The sequence below is a fragment of the Tinamus guttatus genome, unplaced genomic scaffold (genome assembly GCF_059628265.1).
Source record: "Tinamus guttatus ecotype Peru unplaced genomic scaffold, ASM5962826v1 Tinamus_guttatus_pri_ptg000548l, whole genome shotgun sequence".
Lineage (NCBI taxonomy): Eukaryota > Metazoa > Chordata > Aves > Tinamiformes > Tinamidae > Tinamus > Tinamus guttatus.
Window position 1 is genome coordinate 231,754 of NW_028289082.1, and position 22,525 is coordinate 254,278.

The 22,525-nt window shown below is 50.6% G+C and overlaps 2 protein-coding genes across 2 annotated transcripts; one reads left to right on the top strand and one right to left on the bottom strand.

Annotated features, from left to right (window-relative positions):
* Positions 1-1,207: 1,207 nt before the first annotated feature.
* On the top strand, positions 1,208-6,792 carry CTSB (cathepsin B). The gene is made up of 9 exons (XM_010212699.2): positions 1,208-1,382; positions 1,842-1,927; positions 2,563-2,677; positions 3,207-3,325; positions 4,024-4,109; positions 4,631-4,777; positions 5,702-5,818; positions 6,296-6,424; positions 6,554-6,792. The coding sequence occupies exons 1-9, from the start codon at positions 1,257-1,259 to the stop codon at positions 6,649-6,651; spliced, it is 1,023 nt and encodes a 340-aa protein (XP_010211001.1). The 5' UTR covers positions 1,208-1,256; the 3' UTR covers positions 6,652-6,792.
* A 2,892-nt stretch (positions 6,793-9,684) lies between these two features.
* Positions 9,685-21,456, bottom strand: FDFT1 (farnesyl-diphosphate farnesyltransferase 1). Its single transcript, XM_088534337.1, has 8 exons — positions 21,340-21,456; positions 20,420-20,517; positions 16,624-16,807; positions 14,028-14,156; positions 12,919-13,110; positions 11,688-11,864; positions 10,426-10,578; positions 9,685-10,126 (listed from the first exon to the last, which is right to left on the bottom strand). The coding sequence occupies exons 1-8, from the start codon at positions 21,439-21,441 to the stop codon at positions 9,905-9,907; spliced, it is 1,257 nt and encodes a 418-aa protein (XP_088390463.1). The 5' UTR covers positions 21,442-21,456; the 3' UTR covers positions 9,685-9,904.
* Between the last annotated feature and the right edge of the window lie 1,069 nt (positions 21,457-22,525).

Genomic DNA, 22,525 nt, shown 5'->3' on the forward strand with positions numbered 1-22,525 from the left:
GCTGGAAGTTTGGGGCTGGTCAAGCTTTAAGTGAGCCAGGAGGTTTTGGTGGAGGAGGATGCCCCAGGGTGTCTGCTAAGGCTGTTCTGCCTGGACTTCTAATATTGACTTGGGTGCAGATCTGCAGAGGAACATGAAGAGTTGCTGCTTGGGTTGTAGGTTTGTAGGGGGGTTAAAATAGTGCAGGGTGACTTAAATTGGGCAGAACTAGGCAAGAAGAAATGGAGCCTGTCCTCCAAACTACCATCTAGACTAGTTTTCCACTGCATGCATGAGCAGGACTGATGTTGGGGTGGTGCAAGGCAACTTGGAAGTGAGGCTGTAGCATCTCCTCTCCTCACATGTTAAATTTGAGGATCAAGTTACTTAAGGGTCTTGATTGAGCTGAGGGACATGCAGTTTCCAAAACTGAACCTATATCTATGCTGTGGTGGTGCTTGTGCTTCTGTATGAGAAGTGGGAGGCCTGTGGCTGACTCGAATGTGCTCCTGGATTTCCCCCGTGTTTTTGTTCCCTGGTCTTGGACTTTTCTGGCACCTTGCGTCAAGTGTTGTGGCTTCAAACCTTCCTTGTGGAAAAGTCCTGTATGGGAAGGGAGCATAAGCTGCAGCGATGGGTTGTTCCTGTAGCACTTGGACCTCCTTTCTGTGAGCAGGAGTCACTTTCATTGGGTTGTGACCATGGTTTGGACCCTGAGAGTAGTAGACTGGCCAAAAGGAGTTCGTCAAGTCCATAAATGTCTTTGAGGGAATCCCTCCCAAATCACAAGTGCTGTGCAAGGGCAATGGGCTACCAAGCTCATGGGGGCTGCAGCTCTACAGGGGTCTGATGGGGCATGGAGGGAAGCAGATCTTTATTCCTTCCCTTAGCTCTTTCCTGTTCTGTAAGGCCCTCCAAGCTGAAACGCTTGAATCTGCTTCAAAAGCAGCTTTCCTGCTGCTGCTCATCCTGCAGCGTTCAACCAAACAGCACTGCCCTGTCCGATTTGTTCTGAGCTGCAGGAAGGGAGGTATTAGCAGACTCTTGTGCAGCTCCTGATTGGGGTAGATCAGGATTGTGTGGGACTTTGTGCAGGCCTGTGTTTTAGCTTCCTCTGTGTTGCCAATAAGTAGCTGCTGGCAGTCCTGCCAAGTGCTGTTGGATCCAGCTCGCAGCAGAGCGGTCTGAGCCTGCGTTTGGGATGTTTCTCCTTCTGGTGTTCAGGCAAATGATAACCCAATTGCATTGCAGGTGGAGGGACCTGATCTGAAGCCAAGATGTGGCAGTCTGTGTCTGTCCTGTGTGTCCTGGTGGCCTTTGCCAATGCCCGGAGTGTTCCTTACTACCCACCCCTCTCCAGCGACTTGGTCAACCATATAAACAAGCTCAACACCACCTGGAAGGTGAGTACAGGGGGCTTTTTGGATGGCTGGTGGAACCAGCTGCCTATAGGATGCGGCAGCTATAATGTGAGTCCCATCATGGTCCTTGTATCTAACCAGCCTCTCCAATGAGTTGATGCCATCAGGGCATCCTGCAGTGATGATGGCTCTGCCTCCTCCTAGGAGCAGAGCACTGATGAATTTGTAGACTAGGAGCAATGATGAGAGAGGAGGGTGGAAGCAAGCAGCAAGTACAAGAGTTTATTGGTAACTGGGGTGGTCAAAGCCTGGAGTTGGACTTTTTGGCCACAGTGTCCTGCTTCTGGAGAAGGCTGCGTTTCCCTGTCACCATAGGCAGCTTGGCTCTTGTGCCCTGGGTTTTAAAAGCAAGCATGGGAGGCAGGCTGGGTTTGAGGGAGATCTGGAGGCTGATCTCAGTAGCTGTGAGGATTGGTGCTCAGTCACTCTGTCTCTCCTCAGGCAGGGCACAACTTCCACAATGCTGACATGAGCTACGTGAAGAAGCTCTGTGGCACCTTCCTGGGTGGGCCCAAGCTCCCTGCCAGGTGAGTGGTTGGAGAGGGGAAGGTGTGATGGCCCCACAAAAGCTTGTGCGGATGCTCCCATGTGAGTCTGGGGTGGGTGAGAGCCCCTATGGGCTCTGAGAGAGGTCCCCTTGGTGCTCTGGGGTTGGGCACTTGGTTTGCAAAAACCTCTTTATGTGAAGGAGGTGCAAGATCCTTGGTTTTGGAAGCTACCAGAGCTGAGAAGCAGAGCAAGCAAAGTAATTCCTGCCCTGTAGACAAGCTTAGGGCTTCAAAAGGCTGTCAGAGCTCAGCCTGCCCCCAAAAGGATAATTTCTGAAAAGGCCTTTTTCATCTGTTGTAGTAGCAAACAGCCCGGTGACAGGAAAAGGGGCCAGGGCTGAGCATAGGAACAAACTTGTGGCAGGTGTCCCCCTGTGTCCTGTGGGATGCCGGAGCAACCATCTAACTCATAATTGTTGAATCGGAAAATACCAGGGAGTTCTTGACCCGGCCTGAGGGCTTCAGATGTCTTTACTTTCCTTCACTAAGCAAATAAGTGTTCTGGCTGCCTAAGAGCACTTGTCCTCTCAGTCCCCTTCAGGGGAGCTTGGAGAGACCTCTGTACCCAGATCTATTGCATTTCCTACGATAAACCTTCCTTTTCTTACTTACAGGGTAGATTTTGCAGCAGATATAGACTTGCCAGATAACTTTGACTCACGGAAGCAGTGGCCCAACTGCCCAACCATCAATGAGATAAGAGACCAGGGCTCCTGTGGCTCCTGTTGGGTAAGAGCGTTTTATTGGCTGCTGCTGTGTGATGATGACAATGTTTGTGCAGAAATAAAGTGAACTGCTGAGTTTGCTGTTGAACGGTATAGATTGCTTGTTTGTCTTTCTCCTCCTCTTGGCACCTCCCCAGAGTCTGTGGAGGAAATGGGACTTCCTCCAGCATGTGGAGGCAGCAGCTATTGGCCCTGTGCTGCTTTGTTGCCTGCACAAGTTTCCTTGTGGGTCTATGAGCTCCTAACCCTGCTGTCCACCACAGCTTGGATTTGATGCTTCAACATGACCTGCTTCTGCAGCAGGGAGCACCTGTCCTGCTCCAGCAATGGCCTTCAAAGCCTTGGGCTGCAAGTGATGGGGTTGGATGCAGTGTCTGAGCATCTTGCACGTGGGTGTTCCCTGGTCTGGCTCTGCTGCACAACAGCTCGCTTCCTGCCAGTGAACCAATGCACTCCACGGGCCAGGAGTGCATTTTTGTTGTTCCCGTGACCAGCACGTGATGCTCTCTGCTTGTTTTTTCCTTTGTCTACAGGCATTTGGTGCTGTAGAAGCCATTTCAGACAGAATCTGCGTTCATACCAACGCCAAGGTGAACGTGGAGGTCTCTGCAGAAGATTTGCTGTCATGTTGTGGCTTTGAGTGTGGCATGGGGTGAGCTACTCCAGATATTTGTGTGTTTAAAAGGGGAGTGGGAGGAGATAAGGCAAAGGTGAAAACAGAAGTGCTGTTTCAGCCCTGACTTGCTTGTCCTGTGCTCTTACTCCCTTATTTGCAGGAAGCTCAACCAGGGGCTAATGATAGATGCTGGAATTAAGTGGGAATATAAAGGTGACTAGGTACAGCCTAAGGATCTGACTGGGCCATGTCCTTTGTCCAGCAGCTGGATAATGATGGCTGATTTAGGAAGGGCAAGTACATAGAGATGTTTTCTCATGCTCACTTTTGGTGGCTGCCCAAGCTAAAGAAGGGACCTCCTAGTAGCCCTGAAGTCTTGATCTTCAAGTGCAAATGTTCCCCCACTGGGGAGCAGAGCTGAGGCTCCAGATTGTTGTTTGATTTCTGCTGCTCCTGGGGACAAAGGCTCACCAAGGACCTGGTGAGGAGGATCCTAGAAAATGAGGCATTGTGGCTTTGGGATCTGGAGTTGAGAATGTTCTTAGGGTTGTCCTGCCTGGAACTCCAGATCTTCATGTGTCAAGGTGTAGAAAGGGGGAGACGGACTTAAGGAGGACCTACCTGAAGAAAGCTTCCCTTTAGCCACCCCAGGCTGCCTCATTTCTCCATCTTTCCTCCCAAAAGAGGAAGGCTCTGAGCAGGCCTAAGCTGAGAAAGTTGTTGCTTTTCTGCAGGTGCAATGGTGGTTATCCTTCTGGGGCATGGAGGTACTGGACAGAGAGGGGCCTTGTGTCTGGTGGTCTCTACGACTCCCACGTAGGTAAGTCCTGGCATGTACCTTTTGGAAAAGGAAAGAGGAGCATCTCTGCATGGTTACAGGCTCAGCTATATCCTTCACTCTTCTTCTGGGTCCTGGTTTGCATCTTCATAGCTGCTCCTGTCCCCATGGCTGTTCCTGATGTGACCCCCTTGGGACAAGAGGCTCTGAGCAGCACTTAATTGCAGTTGACATACCCAGGAATGGAGCACAGTAGTCACAGCTCTACAAAGGATCCCACTTTCTATGATTAACTTTTTTTTTTCCTCTTTTTGGCCCTTTCAATGAAGGAAGGAGTGTTCCTGCTGTTTTGCTCCTTCAAAAAAGCAACCTGTCTCCTTGTCATGGCCATAAGCCAAATGTTTCCATCATTTTTGTGACATTGTCAAGACTGAGCTGGTAGAAAGCAGCCTGAAAGGAGCCCCTTACCAGCACAGTCTGCTCCCTGTTTGCATGGCTGTTGGGACACTGTGTGGTGGGGTGGGGTGGCCTTGGGGCCAGCCACTTAACCTTGCTGTCAACAGGCTGCCGTCCCTACTCCATCCCTCCTTGCGAGCACCACGTCAACGGCTCCCGGCCACCGTGCACAGGAGAAGGTGGGGACACCCCCAGGTGTCAGCGACACTGTGAACCGGGCTACTCGCCTTCCTACAAGGAGGACAAGCACTTTGGTAAGGGGTGGCTTCTGCTTGAGCCTTGTTCCTTGTGCATGGCAGTTCAGAGCTGGCCCAGCAGGTTGTCGGGGTAGTTGAGGACAGGCCTTTTCCCAAGCTGTTTTATGGCTGAATTCTGTCTCCAGCATGTGTCCTTAGGACAAGTGTTTGTGAAGCCAACATGGGCTGGGAAGATGCATCTTTTTTTATCTGTTGACAAGGGAAACTTTTGGTGCCTGCTTCAAGCTCTGATGCCTGAGCAGTCAGACTTGGGAGCTGGAGCAGTCACCATCACTCATGAGTGCCCAACACCCAGCTGGTGTGAGACCTCATAGCTGTAGTGTTGCCTCTGAGGAGAGGTGAGTCCATCAGCTGTCCTCAAAGTGCACAGAGGAGATGATTTTGAGCCCCATGTGGGTCTGGCCTCAACCTTTTTTCTCCTTTCCCCCTTGATGGTAGCTGAGACTATAAATGGGGAATTTGGTTGCTTGTTGGAGTTAGATTTGTCTGAAGGCTTGGGCATGTACTGTTGTCTTGGGCTTGGTCTGGTGGTGAAGGGGAAGGGCAGAAGAAACCTCAGAGTGAAAGCTTTGTTCCTCACCTCCCATTTAAGCAACACAACCCAGGAGAAGGCATCTCTTATGAGTGTCACTGATAAGCTTCCATTTTGGAGACAAGGCTGTGTACAAGGAGAACTTCCTCCCTTGCTGAAGGGGTCTGGAGTAGATATTTGAGTACAAAACAGGGCTCTTGTGCTCAGTGCTTCCTTCTGGAGAAGGGATGAGCAGCCTTTCCCTGCCTTGCATCTTGAGCACTTGTGTTTGACTCCTTGTTTGGCACCTTGACTTAGAATCTTCCCCACTTGCATTAAGTGTAGCTGTCCCCAAATTGGGGTGGCCTGACAATGTCACACTGACAATAGGACTTCCTTTTCCTCCCTAGGCATCACATCCTATGGTGTCCCTCATAGTGAGAAGGAGATCATGGCTGAGATCTACAAGAACGGCCCAGTGGAAGGAGCCTTTATCGTCTATGAGGACTTCCTCATGTACAAGTCTGGTGAGTGACATGTACTGATGCATCAGCACAAAGCAACTTGAAAGCCCTGTTCTCTGCTGTATTTTTCCTGAGGTTTGGTGTGATCAGGTTTCCTAAAATCTTCAGATGTGAAGCCAAGGTTCTTTGGGGTTTTCAGTAAAAGCCTGGGAGATGGTTCTCCTGGCTTGGACCCAGCTCTGAACTGCTTGATGTGCTGCCTTTGGACCTCTTGCTGGGTGTGTGTGTGTCTGTGATATGATGAGTTCTTCCCTCAGGGCACATCTGCATTGGGTCAAGGAGGTGCAAGAAGGCTCTTAGTTTTGGAGTCCTTCCTCCAAAAGCTTCATTAAGTTAAATGCACTCACATCAGAAGTTTAACCAAAGAAAGGGCTCTTGTTAGTTGGTCTGTTCGGGTTTTGGTACTGAGCACGTTAAAGCTGGCAGTGTACATGGAAGGATGGGGTGGTTGGTGAGCTCATGTGTTGTGTTGTCTTGCAGGGGTGTACCAGCATGTGTCTGGGGAGCAGGTTGGAGGCCACGCGATCCGGATCCTTGGCTGGGGGGTTGAAAACGGCACTCCTTACTGGCTGGCTGCAAACTCCTGGAATACCGACTGGGGTGATAATGGTGAGGCACTGGAGATACCTTCTTCAGGGGGTTTGTGTGATGGAAACCTGTGGGTTTTTTGAGCCTTAGTGTGAGCCTTTAAGCCCTACCTGTGGTGAGGAGACTAAGTTGCCCTTCCTGTGCTTCCAGGTTTCTTCAAAATCCTCCGGGGAGAGGACCACTGTGGCATCGAGTCAGAGATCGTGGCTGGCATCCCCAGTACGATGCAGTATTGGAAGAAGATGTAAAGTTCCTCTTGCACTGCTGCTGGTTTGATCAAATCACAAATAATCCTGAGTCCCTGATGCTTTTAACTGATAGGTTGGGTGCAGAGCCCCCACTCTAAGAGACTATAGTTGAGGTAACTTTATTAAAGCTTTTATCTTTTTTTTTTTTTTTTGGTTTGTTTTTAATCATATCCTGGAGCTGGAGGAAGCTGATATGGGAGCTGCTCTCTGCAGGCCCCTTGCTCCTGGTGCATGTGGAGTTGGGACATCCCTGCTCAGAGGCATTTGACGTTCCATGCCACGGTGTTTGGTTAGCTTGAATTTCTTGAATCCAGCCCAATATTGCGGAGGGAGCAGCAGCTTTGTGCTGGGAATAGGGATTTAGTAGGGCAGTGGAGACCAAGCCCCCTTGGGAAACTTCCAGGCACAACTTGTGCACCCCTGCCTGGAGTGGCCTGTTTGGGCCTTGCCCAAAGCAAGCAGGGCAGGGGGAGAGCTTGTGCCTTGAAGTGGCTAAATCTGCACCTACTAATGACAAATTGACTTTCTTGATGTCACAGGCAGGAGCAGCTTTAGCTCCAGCCCCACAAGTCCCTTGTGAATTGCTTGTTCTGCTCCCTTCAGCTGCTTGTAAAACCACTTGTTTCTGGGCTGTTTTTTTCCACTGCTGTAGCCTGGGGTTATTGAGCTTAGGGCAGGGCCTGGCCAGAGCTCCCTGAGCCCTCCATCAAATGTCCTGCAGCACTGGGGTGCTGGAAAGGGCAAACAGTACCATGCTGGTCCAGCTTGGTGTGCTTTGGGTCATGGTTTTGGGAAGGTGCTGCAGCTGAAGGGAGTGTGGAGGGGTGTTCTGGACCTGCAAATGCTGAGGTAGCAGAAGAGGGATGCTCTGAAAACCTAGCCTGGGGGGTCCTGCAGAAGCTTAGAGGCATCTTGCTGCCTTGCACAAAACTAAAGTGTTTTTTTTTTTCTGAGCCATGGGCATTAAGGAAAATTATTTTTATTATGGGGGGGAGGCTTAATTAGCTGTGTAGGAGGAATCTTGTGATTAGCCAACACTAATACAGCAAAATAGCTTTTATGTACAAGGTACACTGCAGCAAGCCTGAAACCAGTGAAGCAGGCCCTCCCTTTCACTGTATAAATAGCCCCTGACCTCTGCTTACTTGAGCAACAGTGAGACAGAGCTTTGGTGTATGTGAATGGAACAACTGTGCCAATAAAGGATTTCTCCACTAAATTGTGTCCTGGCCCTTGGGAATAGGGGAAAATTAAAACTGAGAGGCTGGCTGTGGTGCTTCCAGAGATCAGGTAATCACAGACTCATGGAAAGGCTGAGGTGGGGAGGAACCTCAAGAGGATCATCTAGTCCCACCCCCCTGCTCAGAGCACATGGCACAGGGTGACAGCGAGGTAGGTGTTGAAGATCTCCAGAGCAGGAGACTCCATCACCTCTCTGGGCAGCCTGTGCCAAGGCTCTGTCACCTTAGCATCATCTGATCATCTAGGCACTCCTAGGAGCTTGCTCTGAGTCCAAACCCTACCTCACATTGATCTCCTGGTATTTGCCTGTTCTTCAAGCCAGCTGAGCTCATCTCTCTCTCCTTGTAAGTGCAGCCAGTCCCAGCCTGGTCCTCTTGACAGTGATGATTGGTTATTGTTAAGCAGGTGTGTGCAGTCCCTGCTTTGGACCTGTACTGACTCCTGGGCTCAGTGAAGTTGCAGACACTTCAGGGATGTGAGAAGTGCTTTACCAGAGACAAGGATGAACCCAGAACTGCAGTAGCCATCACTGTAGCTTGTACTTCCTTTAAAGGTACTCTGTGCGTCTGAGGAAGGAAGGGGCGGGGGGCATAAAAACACACCCTTAAGGCTTTTCTTTTTCCAAAGAAAACTTTAATTTTAACAAGACAGGAAGCTGCACAAAGAGCTACTACATTTTTTCTTCTTTGAACAACAGCTTAAAACTATCTACATCAGTACCAGTGGATTCTCCACCCTTAAATTAAGAGTCTGCTCCTGGGGCACACAGCCTTGCAAAGGCCAGATAACCTCACTGTGAGGCTGCACCAGGACACAGGCTGTATCCTGTGCACACAGTCAATGCAGCAGCAGAAGGGAGTAAGGACCCTGAAGACAAAAATCTTCCCCCCAAAAAGATAAGACTTCCCTTTAAGGAGGTGTTTATTCCTTACTCATGTGCTATTCCTGAAAGGAATAGGGGCTGCTTGACATAACATGAACTGGATCTCTTTCAAAAAGCAAGGGAAAGCTCTTCCAGTTTTGCACATCAGACCCTGTCCCCAAGCAGCACAAGCTGGAGCTGAGCAAACCAGGAACCTGCCTCAGCTCCCCTTGGCATCTGCAGCCCTTCTTGGCCTGCAGCTGGCTTCCAGTGCAGCCAGGGGCATGAGGGCCCTAAACACTTCCCTGCTTTTGATGCAGGAGAACAGGGGGTGAATTCTCACCCCTCCGCTTTGCAGAGTCATCTGGCTCTGCTGTGATGGGGTAGGTGGCATCTCCCTGCTCTACTGTGCCTAGAACAGCCCCGGACCCTCCCCTCCTTGTCCTTGGGAAACAAGAGCTGGAATAGTGGCCTCTCAGCCAGGAGCATGTTGAGAAGTGGACAGAGTCATTGCACCCCCAAGGCTCCTCTCTTTCCAGCCTAGCAGCCTCCTGCAGCTCAAGAACAGAAATAGAAACATTTGCCTCTCCTCCTTTCCAGACTGCAAGACTGTAATCAGCCTAGGCCAGAAAGCAGCTAGCACTTTCCCTTGCATAAGGAAACTTATTATTTTCCTAGCTGATGCCAAAGCCTTCCATGTCCTTCCCATGCAGGGCACACAGCAGAGGCAATAGGAAAGAGGCTGCGAGGGAAGAGAAGGAAAAAAAACCCTAAGGCTCTTATTGTGTTGCTTTGAACAGGGGAGGAGGTGTCAAAATCCCAAGCAAGGGAAGAGGCAGCTGGAGTTTCTATTAAAACCATCCTAACCAAAAATTTAGGTAAACTGTCCAAGAGGAAAGGAGGGGGAAAAGAAAAAAAAAATCCACCTCAAACAGTAAGACTCCAGCCGGCATTTGTAGCCATCCAACGAGACAGCAGAGAGAGGAGCGGAGCCTGGCGCTGCCCCAGTGTCACCACGGGCTCCAGCGCAGCCGGCGTCCCCTCCTCCCTGCAGCAACAGGGGCCCGCGCGGCCCCCGCTGCTCCGCCAATCCCCCGGGAAGGGGAGCAGCCCCCTGCCCTCCACCAGCCGTCCCTGCCAGCGGCGCGCTCAGTTCTCGCCTGTCTGCACCAAGTCCTCGGCAGCCTTGGAGACCGTGGTCAGGTACTGCCAGCTGAGCGCGGCCAGGAGCATGGCGCACGACACGTAGATGGGCGAGTAGTGGTGCCGCGACGCGAGGGGCCCGCGGGGCAGGCTCCGCGCGCGGATGGAGGCCACGATCTGCTGCGTCTTGTGGCACGAAGGGTCCACGCTCGGGATCTTCTGGTAGATCTGGCGGGAGGGAAAGGGGAACAGCGGTTTGGACATGGAGTTCAGGAGGGGAATGGGATCGCCGCAGGGATGGGGAAGCACCGGAGCACTGTCTCCTCAAGAGCAACCTCACTGATGTGACACGAGATCCAGCTGTTGGAATGCAGCAAGGAAGGGCATTTTGCCCTTTCCCTTGAGAAGTGCATTAAGCCAGACAGCCTCTTGAGGGCACCCCACGATGGGAGATGGGCTACACGGCCCCAAGCCCCAGGCTACCCAACAACCCAAAAGGTTGTTAAAAACCGAACTACTCAACCTACCTCTTCTGCATACTGGTACATGATGGTTTTGACAGCCTGTATGTTTGTGGCATCCATCATTAGAGTGACAGCTTGTCCCTTCCGAATCTTCACTACACCCCTGAACACCTGCTTGTTGTTATAGCAGGCAGCCAGGGTGGCAATAGCCATCACCTAAGGGGAATCAAAAAGAAGAGACTTTACTCTGCAAGGAACTTGCCAAGGAAATAATCTTGGTCCTGGTGAAATCAATGGCAATATACTCTGGAGTAGAGCCAAGATCTCACCTACAACATGAACAGAAGGCAAAGGAAAGAGATAGAAGAGAAGGAGAATAAAACAGGCTAATACTGATATGACACATATTCATAGAATCATAGAATGCTTAGGATTGGAAGGGACCTCTAGAGATCATCTAGCCCAACCCCCCTGCACACGCAGGGTCACCTAGAGCACGTGGCACAGGACTGCGTCCAAGCGGGTTTGAAGATCTCCAGAGAAGGAGACTCCACAACCTCTCTGGGCAGCCTGTTCCAGTGCTCTGGCACCCTCACTGTTAAAAAAAATTTCCTTAAGTTCCTGTGGAACTTTTGGTGCTTCAGTTTGTGGCCATTACCTCTAGTTCTGTCAGTGGCCACCACTGAAAAGAGACCAACACCATCCTCCTCACTGCCTCCCTTGAGGTACTTCTAGACACTGCTCAGGTCCCCTCTCAGCCTTCTCTTCTCCAGGCTGAACAGGCCCAGCTCCCTCAGCCTCTCCTCATAGGGCAGATGTTCCAGGCCCCTGATCATCCTCGTAGCCCTGCGCTGGACTCTCTCCAGCAGCTCCACATCCCTCTTGTCCTGTGGGGCCCAGAATCGGACACAATACTCCAGATGTGGCCTCACCAGGGCTGAGTAGAGGGGCAGGATCACCTCCCTCGACCTGCTGGAGACGCTCTTCTTAACGCACCCCAGGATCCCATTGGCCTTCTTGGCCACGAGGACACACTGCTGCCTCATGGGCAACTTGTCATCCACCATGACACCCAGGTCCCTCTCCGCAGAGCTGCTCTCCAGAAGGTCAGTCCCCAGCCTGTACTGGTGTCTGGGGTTATTCCTCCCCAGGTGCAGGACCTTGCACTTGGCCTTGTTGAATTGCATGAGGTTTTTCACCACCCAGTTGTCCAGTCTGTCCAGGTCCCTCTGGATGGTAGTGCATATTCCTGCACCCAAGCTATCTGCAGCCGTCCTGATGAGAATGAAGAGAACCCATCGGGCCACTTGAAAACAGGAACTTACTTGAGGGATAGCACAGAAGTTGAAGACACTTTGGTTTTTCAGGCGAGATAAGTACGTTAGAACATCAGGGACGTGGTGGAGAGCGTTGGTGATCAGCTCATTCAGACACTGGACAGCCATATCAATGTTCTCTGGTTTGGCAAGATCTGAGAGCTTCTTGGCGTATCTGCTCCAAACCTGCCAAAGACTCACATGTTGGAAGGTACAATCATGCCATAGGACAGACAACCATACAGTGTGAGGTCTAAGATACCAAAAAGAACAGAGATCCACAAAATTACTGAAGAATCAGGGCTTATTAGGCTAAAGAAAAGGAGGAAAGAAGGTCTCTGGAGACATGACAGTGGCCTTCATATACAGAAACAGTAAAGAAAGCAACCAAGATGGCTTGGTTGGTGTCACCTCTAGGTAGGGCAAAGAAAAGAGAGTTCACACATCAGGCTGCACATAGGAAATGCTTTATGAGACAGATCAGCCTTGTGATACACTGTGGATGGAAGGAAAGAGAATTGCTGCCCTTGTAGGGCTTTCAGAACAACCAGATGAGCTTTTGTCAGGCATTGGCAGAGCCAACCCTGTTTTGGGAAATGAACTAGGTAGCCTCCCGAGATCTCCCTTGGGCTTGCTCTCCCTCATTGCTAGAACTAGCTTTACAGAGGGGAAACGAGCTGCCCAGCAAGTTCTTGGAAGTATGGAGGGGCTTCAGCTCGTCACCACACTTGCATCTATATAAATCTGGATAGATGGGGAATTGTTAAGTCAACTGCCATTTGAAGAACTCTTACTATCAAGGAGGTGCACAGACCTGCCACAGTTCATTATGTAACGGTCTTAGTTAAATTAGGCAGTCAAATTTCTCCTGTTAACTTTGACTTAAAGGGACGTGGTAGAGGCCACAGTTGCAGCTGTGCACCTTGTGTTATGTTCCCTGTAATGCAGTTTTGTGAGTCAGGTGCCCTGGAAAGCACAGCTCGATTAGCTACATCCCTGAGAAACCTCAGATAGAAGTACAAAGGCTGCCAAGGAACATGAGCAAACTCACAAAAGCTGTGGAATCCCCAGTCAGGTTTTTTTCCAAGAGGAAATTCTAGGAGGAACTCTCGTAAGAGGATGTTGCAACTAACTATTTGAGCAACTATCTCAGTCTTTGCACACTGTTCTTAGCACAGTCCAAGCGTTCCCTTAGGAGGCACAGCTGAAACGCTTGTCCAAAAGCAGTGTTTTCCCTTACCTCTCTGGGCCAGAATTCCCTTCCCTCCAACTGATCCTCCAAATAGTCACGAATTATGTTGGTCTTCTGCAGGAACAGGCCCATGGAATTAGCCAGGTCTGTGTCTTGTCCAACAATAGGGTCTTCTAGCTCTGATGCAGAGAAGAGACGGGACAGGCCTATTCCCACCAGCCCAGCAACGTAGTGACAATACTGTGAGGCATCAAGAGAAGAAAAACGATGCAAAATAAGCAATTACAAACCAGGACTTTGTTTACTACAGGTGTTTTATGAAATTAACATGCAGGTGTAATTTAATGTGTGATTTCTGCAAGTTTTCACGGTCCTCCTTGTAATGTCTCAACTTTTCCAAGCCCAGCAAATGTCACCAAGAATTTGTCCCTGACAACGGCAGCTTCCAAAAAGTTTCCCTATCGCCCACAAGGACTGCTGAAATGTCAGGTCACCCAGAACATGTGCTAGTGGGCAACTTCAAAATGCACAGAGGGGAGTGAGGACCGCACTTCAATGAGCACCCAGACCGGCAAGGCGTGAGGAATGCAGGAACATCTGTGTCCTTTAACAAGCTCCAGGGCCAAAAGGGGTCCTAGCCATAATCCATATGATCATCATGGTAGCCACAGGACCAGCAGCTGCAGTTTCTCAAAGGCTTTTCAAGCCTCCCTCAGCCAGCTAAGCCAAGTTCCCAGAGGAATGCTCTAACTGCAAGACACTGCCACCTTTTCCCCCAGGGAGAGCATGGGCCTGAAAAGCATCAAGTTTCAGGCTCCTGGATGTGAATTCTTTGCTGGAGGAGGCATCTCCACCCAACCTGGAGCCAATCCCACTCCTCACAGCTTCCCGAGACTTAGTCTTTGAGGTTTCCTGCTCTTTCTTCATTCACGATGATGCTCCCCCGCTCCAGCCTATTCTGTGACAAGATCAAATTCCCTCCTGTTGCAAAGCTACCAGTGAAGTCTGCCTCTTCCACACCTGCTTTCATTCACAGCTGCCCTGGATTAAGGAACAGCTCACCATGGACAGGGAAGATGTGCATGCAAACCTGCAGCCTTCAACAAGGCTACTGTCACATTCATGTTCTGTCTGCTCTCATGTGCAGGCTGACTTACCTTATCCCATTCGTTCTGAGAGTCCACCTTCTTCTCCAAGAACTCTGCCATCCCAACACCCATCTTGTGACAAATATCTGAAATCACATCCTGATACACCTTTGACAGGCTCCGGAACTCCGAGGAAATCTGCAGCACAAACCACCGAGAGAGAACAAAGACAACTGTCAGGAGGAAAAGCAGAATTCAACACTTATTAACAAACCAGAAGACTGTTTACCAGGCTCTTATCCCACTCTGGCTGGAGATCTAGGACAACTCCCACAAATAGAGCAATTTCAAGGCCCTTAAATAAGTACAGGCTCGTTATGTTCTGAATCTGAACAGTATCATCTTTGGCAGTAGATCAGACATGGCAGTATCTTTGGTAAGAGTCCATGGCCTTGGACTGGTATCATCTGGGAGTTACAGGACAAAACTAGTTACACTTGGTGCACAGAGGTATTTTTGTCATTTATGAGCATGCCCCATCAAACTAACCACTGGAAAAGAAAGCAAACGTTTCTGATGCTCTCTTCCCCCTGGTCTTTTCCAGCTCTGGCTCTTCCAAGGCACAAGGGTGCCCTTTGTGCAATAGAGAAGACATCAAACAACAGACGATGGAGAAGACTCCTCTTCTGAAGCTCCAGTAATTGTTTCAGTGACTCAGCTATTCTCAAACTAAGTAAAAAGTGTATCCTCCTAGCTCCCAAAACTGCAGTGTCACCAGGTTTCACTGTGCCTTCATCTCCTGAACTCTCTTTTCCATCAGTGGGTAACTACAGGCAGCCTACGGTGCGTGTCTGAGAACGGGAGCAATCTGACTGGCTCCAGGTGAGACACAAACACCACTGCTAACCCCAGCCATCGCTGCTGGCGTGTCCTGTGTTTCAGTCTTCCTGCCTGTAAAGTGAAAACGCTCAATCTGCTTCAGTCTCAACGGTTTGGATCCACTGAGCGGAGAAGCACCAACTGTGAACACACATCTACCAAACAGTATTAAAATCACACCTCAACAGGAACCCAGACTGCCACAGTTGGTAACACATACAAACCAGGAGACAACAATGAAGTTCTCTAAATACATTCCCAACAGAAAAGATCTCCTGAAATAACAAATGATTGGCCAACCTGCTATATCTCTGTTGCTATATATTCAGAATTCCCTGACATAGCAATCTCCTATAATGCACGCCCCTCCAAGACAGGGCACAGTCGCTGCAGACTCTGAATCTCCAGCTCCCCATTGCAGAGATTCTCAGATTCCTTCACTTCTGCAGCACACCATGCGTGGGGGAAAATCTCAGTCCTCAATGTCCAGATAGTCCAGGCATCAAACCTCCAGCATTTAAAATTCTACCTTTAAAATAACCTCTACCTTTAAAATAATTGTCCCCTTCTCACTAGAGAAAGCCTGGTTAAGGATGGACTGAACTGAAAAGGGCCAAAAGCTGACCAAAACAGAACTTCCTCAGAAGATGAAGTACTTCTCATGCTAATCATACTGCCTCTTAAACAGACTTTTGTTTAAAATAGCTGTTCTTGATCAACATGAGCCACAGCAAAACTGCCCTGTGCCTTCACTAAAACCAGACATCAGTTCCCACCTGATAGAACCTAGCCTTGTCTTTCAGCCACAGCATCTCTGGTTTTGGCTGCCAACTTGGTTCTTCTCCTCCAGAATGGCTGCCCAGACCACTGTTTTTTCCCTCTGTGGGTAAAACACACCTGCAGAAGCTCAGCAGTGCTGAAGATGCTGCATCTCAGGGCAGCAAGACTCTGGTCGTGCTGTTTTTACTGAAACCTGGCAGAAGCCCACACAGCTCAGGTCCACAACCCTACAGTTACATCTGGATTAGTAAATTAAGTAATTGCAGACCACAGGCTCCATCACTTGCATAGTTATGTTGTTAGTGGAGCCCCTGATGTGCTTTTGACCCAGGTCCACTAAAACTAACCCCAGACTTTAGGGATGAGCATGGGCTATATAGAAGGCATTTCCCAAGGATAGTTTGGGATGCAGTCACACTGTTCTGGAAGCTAAGAGAGTTTAACAGTTTAAACACAACAAGACTGTGCAAGCTGGCCTTAAGGTCAGCAAAGGACCTCAGTACTGTTTAGTTTGCCGAAGAGAGGTGGGTTCTTTGAGCTAAATGGAAGGGTCCTTTATGGTTACAAACAGGGAAGTAGTTATTTTATTCAACAGGCTACACCAAAGGACCTCCAGACTCATATAAATCAAGAGCACAATCTGCAGGACCACTGCAAACACTGCTCCCCCTTGCAGCTGGATGCAAACAACCTCTCATCTCCCTGCCTGTTACGGGTAGCAGGATAGCAAGCTCATGAAAAAGACATAGGCCCTACAGAGTTGGGAAACGAGACAAACTGTTTTATTCAGTGAGCCTTCCAGCAGCAGAGACAAAATGCCCTTCCTAGAGTTGGCACTTGCAGAGAACCAGGTATCTCTGGCTCACATAAAGAGAGCAAACCCTAACATTTAACAACTACATGAGCATCATCACCCATTTCTCCTGCTTCCTTCTCCTTCTGAAGAGCTATAGGGTTGTCAGGAACTAGAAAGGCTCAGGAAGCCCTGAAGCTCAGGATGCCTCACCGTTGGGAAGTCCTCAAGCACCTGCCGGTCCTTCTCCTTGCTCTCTGTGTACTTCCACTCTGGTTGGTAGAGATAGGAGTGGAACTCATGCAGCATTGGGACCTTGACATCCAAACTGATGGTCATGTCATCCTCGATGGTGTCCAGGGCACGGAGGACTAGGTAGAATATACACACGGCATGTCTGGAGGGAGAGAAACATGTTTAATTTAATCAGGAGTGCCTATTACAGGGGAGGAACAGCTTAAGCTAATTGCACAGCCTTTGCCAGAAGCATTTCCAGCTCGGTGTGACACACACGGACCCTGCCAGGTTGTTGATGCCTTTGGAACAACGTAATAACATGCACTACCAGCACGACCCACAAGCACTTTATGCACTATGAGCCCACAGTACTTCAGCTACTGAGCATAAAGGAAATGAGTAATTTCTCATTTCCCCAAATTTACTTGCCTCCACCTCTATTTTTTTGCCCTAAAACTAGAAAGTTTGTGTTACAGTCTGGATGTCAGGTTGTGCCAAGGGACACCCACATCCAGCCTTTCCTCTGCTGCAGAGGCAGGGAGCTTTGGTTTGCCCACCCCTGATCTGGGGACCGTGGCTGTCTCCCACCATGCAGGAATGCAAAAATAAACACATTGGGCAGGAGTTGCCCAGATCTCCAGGTAACACAAGCATGCAGGTCAAAGACAGGAAGGAGACACTTCTCAGGACAATAAACAGGCATTTTCCCAGGTTCCCCTAATCCATGTTATCCGGTCACCTTGAACCTTTACTGACTTTGAGTGATTTACAAGCCTCCACACAAACTTGTAACAGGCTGAGCTGTCCGAGCTGTAGGATGCAAGGCCTGGGCTAGGAACCCCACATTTTTCCTTCACACAGAGAATTACTGCACAGCTTTTTAGCCTCTAATAAATATATCAGAGGAGGAAAAGGTTCCTAAGAGCTCTCTGGGCAGCGCTCTGCACTGCGAGTGACAAATCTGCAGGCGTAAACCCAAGTCTCTAAGCCAACACTCGCTAAGACCCACGGGGATAGAGACTGGAGTCTGTTTATAGGAAAAAACAAGTGCAGCAAAAAAACGGGGAGAATAAAGTGGAAATCCACCCAGCACTGCTGCAGAAATCTTATCACTCCCTCCTTGTCCACCCATCTTCCACAGTCCTGCAGCTGAAGCTAAAAACTCCTGATTTTGAGAAATACTCCAGGATTTAAACACAGAATCCCCTAGCTCTTAATGAGCACAGGGCTACTTCAAAGAGATTGCACTTAGTAATTATTTGGCAGATCATTACTTGTTTGTGCTGTGTGAGCCCTGATTAGGAGGTGAAAGCACTGGGATGACAAGGTGCAGGGAATGATTAAGCAGCCAGGGAAAACTAACTGGCTTTTAGAGCCATCCCTGCTAAATGTAACTTGTCCTTTTAATCAAAGGCTACTTAGCAAAGTATGATCTAGGATAAAGTATTAGCTGAACTCCAGATGGTTTTTCCGTTTCAACCAGGCCGCACACATTCATCCAACTTGTTAAAAACACACGGAACTCCTACAAATAGGAGGCAGGATCGGAACAAAACAAAATAAAACCAACAAAAACAGTGAGGGCAGTCACTTCTAGCGCAGCTTCTAACGCGCGCGCACAGTGACTCATGGTCCAAGCAATGGTCCAGAAGCTCTTGTTTTCCCTGGAGAAACTTTCTTAACGCTTAACTCTTAATTTCTTCAGAAATAAATGTTCCATCAACCCTGCTGTTCCAGCCATGCTCAAATGCCATATAATCACATTGCACTTATTTTGCTTTTCCCTCTTCTGTTCCTAAACTCTTCAGCAGTTATTTTGCTTTGAAAATGACTTTTTTTGATGCAATAAAGAGCTGCCTGTAATTCCCTCTGCAGCTGTATGTTGCACAGATCTGGCTCTGTCTTTCTTTTTTAGAATGCCAGTTAGAAGCTTCCATGGCCTCAAGGTAGGGAGTCAATAGCAGCTGAGTTAAGGGGTAAATCACAGTCATCGATTGAAGATAAAAAGCAAGGACTGAGAACTGGAAAAGAAAAAGAGACAGAGATGACCACGGGAGCAAGCAGACCACATGCAGGCATTGCTAACAGGTTTCAGCCTGCGTTACTGACTGATATTTTTGTTAACGTCCACATTACCTAATATTCTCAGGAATATTAAGGAAGAAAGTTCAATTCTTGGCTCCACTCATTCTATTGAACGCAACTCTGGCCAAGCCACTGCATTTCTTTGTTTTTCCCGTAAAACGGGCTGCAAACAACCATTTCAGACGTTAGAAGAGAAGTACAAGACACGTTCCAACGCACCAAATCAGGACTCTCAAACCCAACAGTGTCCAAGCTGGCATTTGGAACTGCACAAACTTGACTTGGTGGAGTCGCAAGGTATTTTAGAAATGTTTGGTTGAAAAATTTGGAAAAAAAATTCCCGAGCTGTCTTGTCAAACATCTAAAAAAAATCACTGCTTGGCAAGCACCAGAGGTCTGCTTGGACTGAAGTACAGGTTTCTGAGGCAGCTGCTCACAAAAACACCTTTCAGCGGGGCTTTTCACCTCCCTCCGCCCTGTCCCAGCTCGCCAGACGCCCAAAGGCCGGCGCGAATCCCGGCGCTGCCAGCACACACATTCCCAGGGTGTCACGGACTGCACGCAGGCCGGCGCTGCCTTTAACCGTCTCCTGGCCGGAGACACCAGCGCTGGCGCTAACCGTCCTGCACGCGCTCAGCCCAGGGGCCCAGGAGTCCTGCGGTCAGCGGGGAACACGTTACCCCTCCTCAGCTCGGCCAAGGAATCGGGTGTTTTGCTGAATGGGTTTTGGGGGTACGGTGAGTATTTCCTGGACAGCTCGGGTGAAGAACCCCCATCTCCAGGGTGTGCTGGGCTGAGCACCATCATGAACTCAGCCCAGGGACTCTTGCATGGGGTGGACTTGCACTGCGCACCCCACAACTGCGCCCAGCTCCCACAATCCCCCCAGTCCTGCTACACAGAGCAGGAGTTGTAACAACCACCCGCTGCACAGGGTAGCAGTCGCACTGACCACCCTGCACCCCAGTGCACAGGTTGGGGGCTGCACCGACCACCCCACAACCTGCTGCTCCGGGACAGGGGCTGCACTGACCCCCACGACCTGTTGCAATGGGACAGGGGCTGCACCGACCACCCTGTGACCTGCTGCAATGGCACGAGGGCCACATTGGGATAGGGGCTGCACTGACTGCCCCACAATCAGTAACTATGGGACAGGGGCTGCACTTGCTACCCTGTGACCTACTGCAATGGGCCAGGGGCTGCACTGAGAAAGGAGCTGCACCAACCATCCTATGAACTGCTACAATGGGCTGGGGGCTGCACCAACCATCTCATCACCTGTTGCAAAGGGACAGGAGCTGCACCACAAGGGCTGCACTAACCACCCTGTGAACTGCTGCCATGGGCCAGGGGCCGCCCAAATCACCCCATGACCTGTTGCAATGGGACAGAAGCTGCACCAACCACCCCATGACCTGTTGCAATGCGACAGAGGCCGCACCGCTGCAGAGTCTGCACCAACCACCCTGTGAACTGCTGCCATGAGCCAGGGGCTGCCCCAACCACCCCATGACCTGCTGCAACGGGACAGGGGCTGCACCCACCACCCAGTGATCTGCTGCAGCGGGACAGGGGTGCACGCCACGACCTGCAGCAACGGGACAGGAGCTGCACCGACCACCCCATCACCCGCAGCAGCGGGCCGCGTGCCGCCCTCGCCACCGCCCCCCTCGCCCCCTCTCACCGCAGCTCCCCGTCGAGCGCCTGGATGACGGCGGCGAAGCTGCGGCTCGTCTGGTTGAGGTAGCGGTAGCAGGCGCGCAGGCCGGGCCCCAGCGAGTCCTGCGGGCAGAGCGCGGCGCCGCGCGGCGGCTGAAGGCGGCGGGGGGCGGGCGGCGGCGGCGGCCGCGGGGGGCACGGGGCCACCCCGCCGCCCCGCAGCCGCCCGGCGCCCCGCGCCGCCCCCCGCGGCGGCGACAGCGCCAGCGAGCGCTTCAGCAGCGACACGGCCTTGGTGCTGGCCGACATGGGGGCGGCCGGGCCGGGCCGGGGCGGGGGGACACGCGGAGCGCGGCGTGGGCGCCGCTCCGCCCCGCGCCCGCCCCCCGCGCCCGCCCCGGGGCAGCCGCGGGGGAGGCGGGGACGAGGAAGGATAACGGTGCGAGAAGGGGGATACGCGGAAGGAAAAAATAAAAAAAAAAAGAGGAAATAAAATTACGCAAAAAGTAATAAAAAATGAAAAAAGAAAAAAAATACACAAAAAAAGAAAAAAAGAAAAAATACACAAAAAAGAAAAAAATACACAAAAAAGAAAAAACGAAAAAATAAAAAATGAAAAAATAAAATAGGAAGTGAAAATAAATCAAAAACAAATAAATAATAATAAACACTAAATTAAAAATATAAATATAACATTAAAATAGTTTAAAAATTAATTAAAAATATAAAGCAGCGCCACATCCCCCGCGCGCGGCGATGTCACCCGTGGCAAACCCCCCTCCCCCCCATCCCCACACTAAAGGGATGGGTTGTTGCGACAAGGACCCACTGGCATTCCGCATCATCCCGCCCCCCCCCCCCGATGTGGGAAGGAAAAAAAAGCGTAAAAAAAATTTTTTTTAAAGCGGTGTCCGCGCGTGGGAGGGTGATGGAGGGGATGCTCACCGGGTCGACGCGCGGCATGACGGCGCGGTAGCCGCCCATCTTGAAGCGCAGCAGGTGGTAGATGTCCTCGGGGTGGCCCAGCCATTTCCTGAGCAGCTCCATGGTCCCCACGCGCGTTTCCCGCTGGCCCCACGCACGCGTCGCCCTCGCCCCCCACACGCTCTCCCGCCGCTTAATGAAACGCGAGCGCCGCGGCCCCGCCCATCGGGCCGCTCCGCCAATGGCGGCGCTCAGGCCATGGCCCGGTAGGCCGGCGGCGGCGCCTATTGGCCGGCGCTCCCTCGCACCAGGAGGGCGCCAGCCAATGGGGTGGCCGCACGGCTGGTGTGACGGCAGCCGGCCGGCGTTTACTGGGTGACGGCGCCCCTCGCAACGCGCGTTCTTAAAGGGCCCGCGCCTCAAGGACCCCCCCCCACCGCCATTTCGCGCCCTCCCACCCAGCGCCATTTCACGACGTAGCCCCCCGGCATCCCAGGGAAGGGCAGCGCATCCCTCCTCAAAGTTCCCAGCCCCACTGCCACCTCAGGAGCACCCCTTGGCTCATAGGCTCCCTCCCCACCTCAGCTGTGAGGAGGTGGGGTTTGCATCTTATTTCTAATCATTTTTTTTATTAAGTCATCTCCTATGCTTTTCCCTCCTGACATTTCTCCTTTGAGCTCAGTATTCAGTACAGCAAGATCCTCTTGTGGAGCTTGCTTTGAAGCAAGACCTGAGCTCTCCCTCAGCTGCCCTGCTGCTCCAGATGACTTTTTTATTTTATTGAGGCAGAAGGTGAAAAGTAATAAAAAAGAGGTGCTAAGCATATCATGCTTCATTTCCCAGCTGAGCTCCTCCAGCCTCCATTTCAGCTAAAAACTTGCCTTTTTCATAATAAGGAACCCTTCAGGGCTCACACCAAAACTGAAAGCCACAGATCTCCTCAGACACAACAGTAAAGACGGGTGGTGTTTTTTTACCTCTTTTTAAAATAAATAAATAAAATAACCAATTGCTGTTTAGTAAGAAAAAAAAAAAAAAAAACAAAAACTGGAAGTAACAGTTTGTGTTCAGACTTAAGTGTAGTACATCTCCCCAACAGAAAATATTGTCACAGAAAATATTAATTAGCTTTTACAGATTACAGCAGTGGCTCTTCTGGGAGGACTGAGAGGTCCTTAACAACTGGGATCGTAGTGGTAGATGTCTG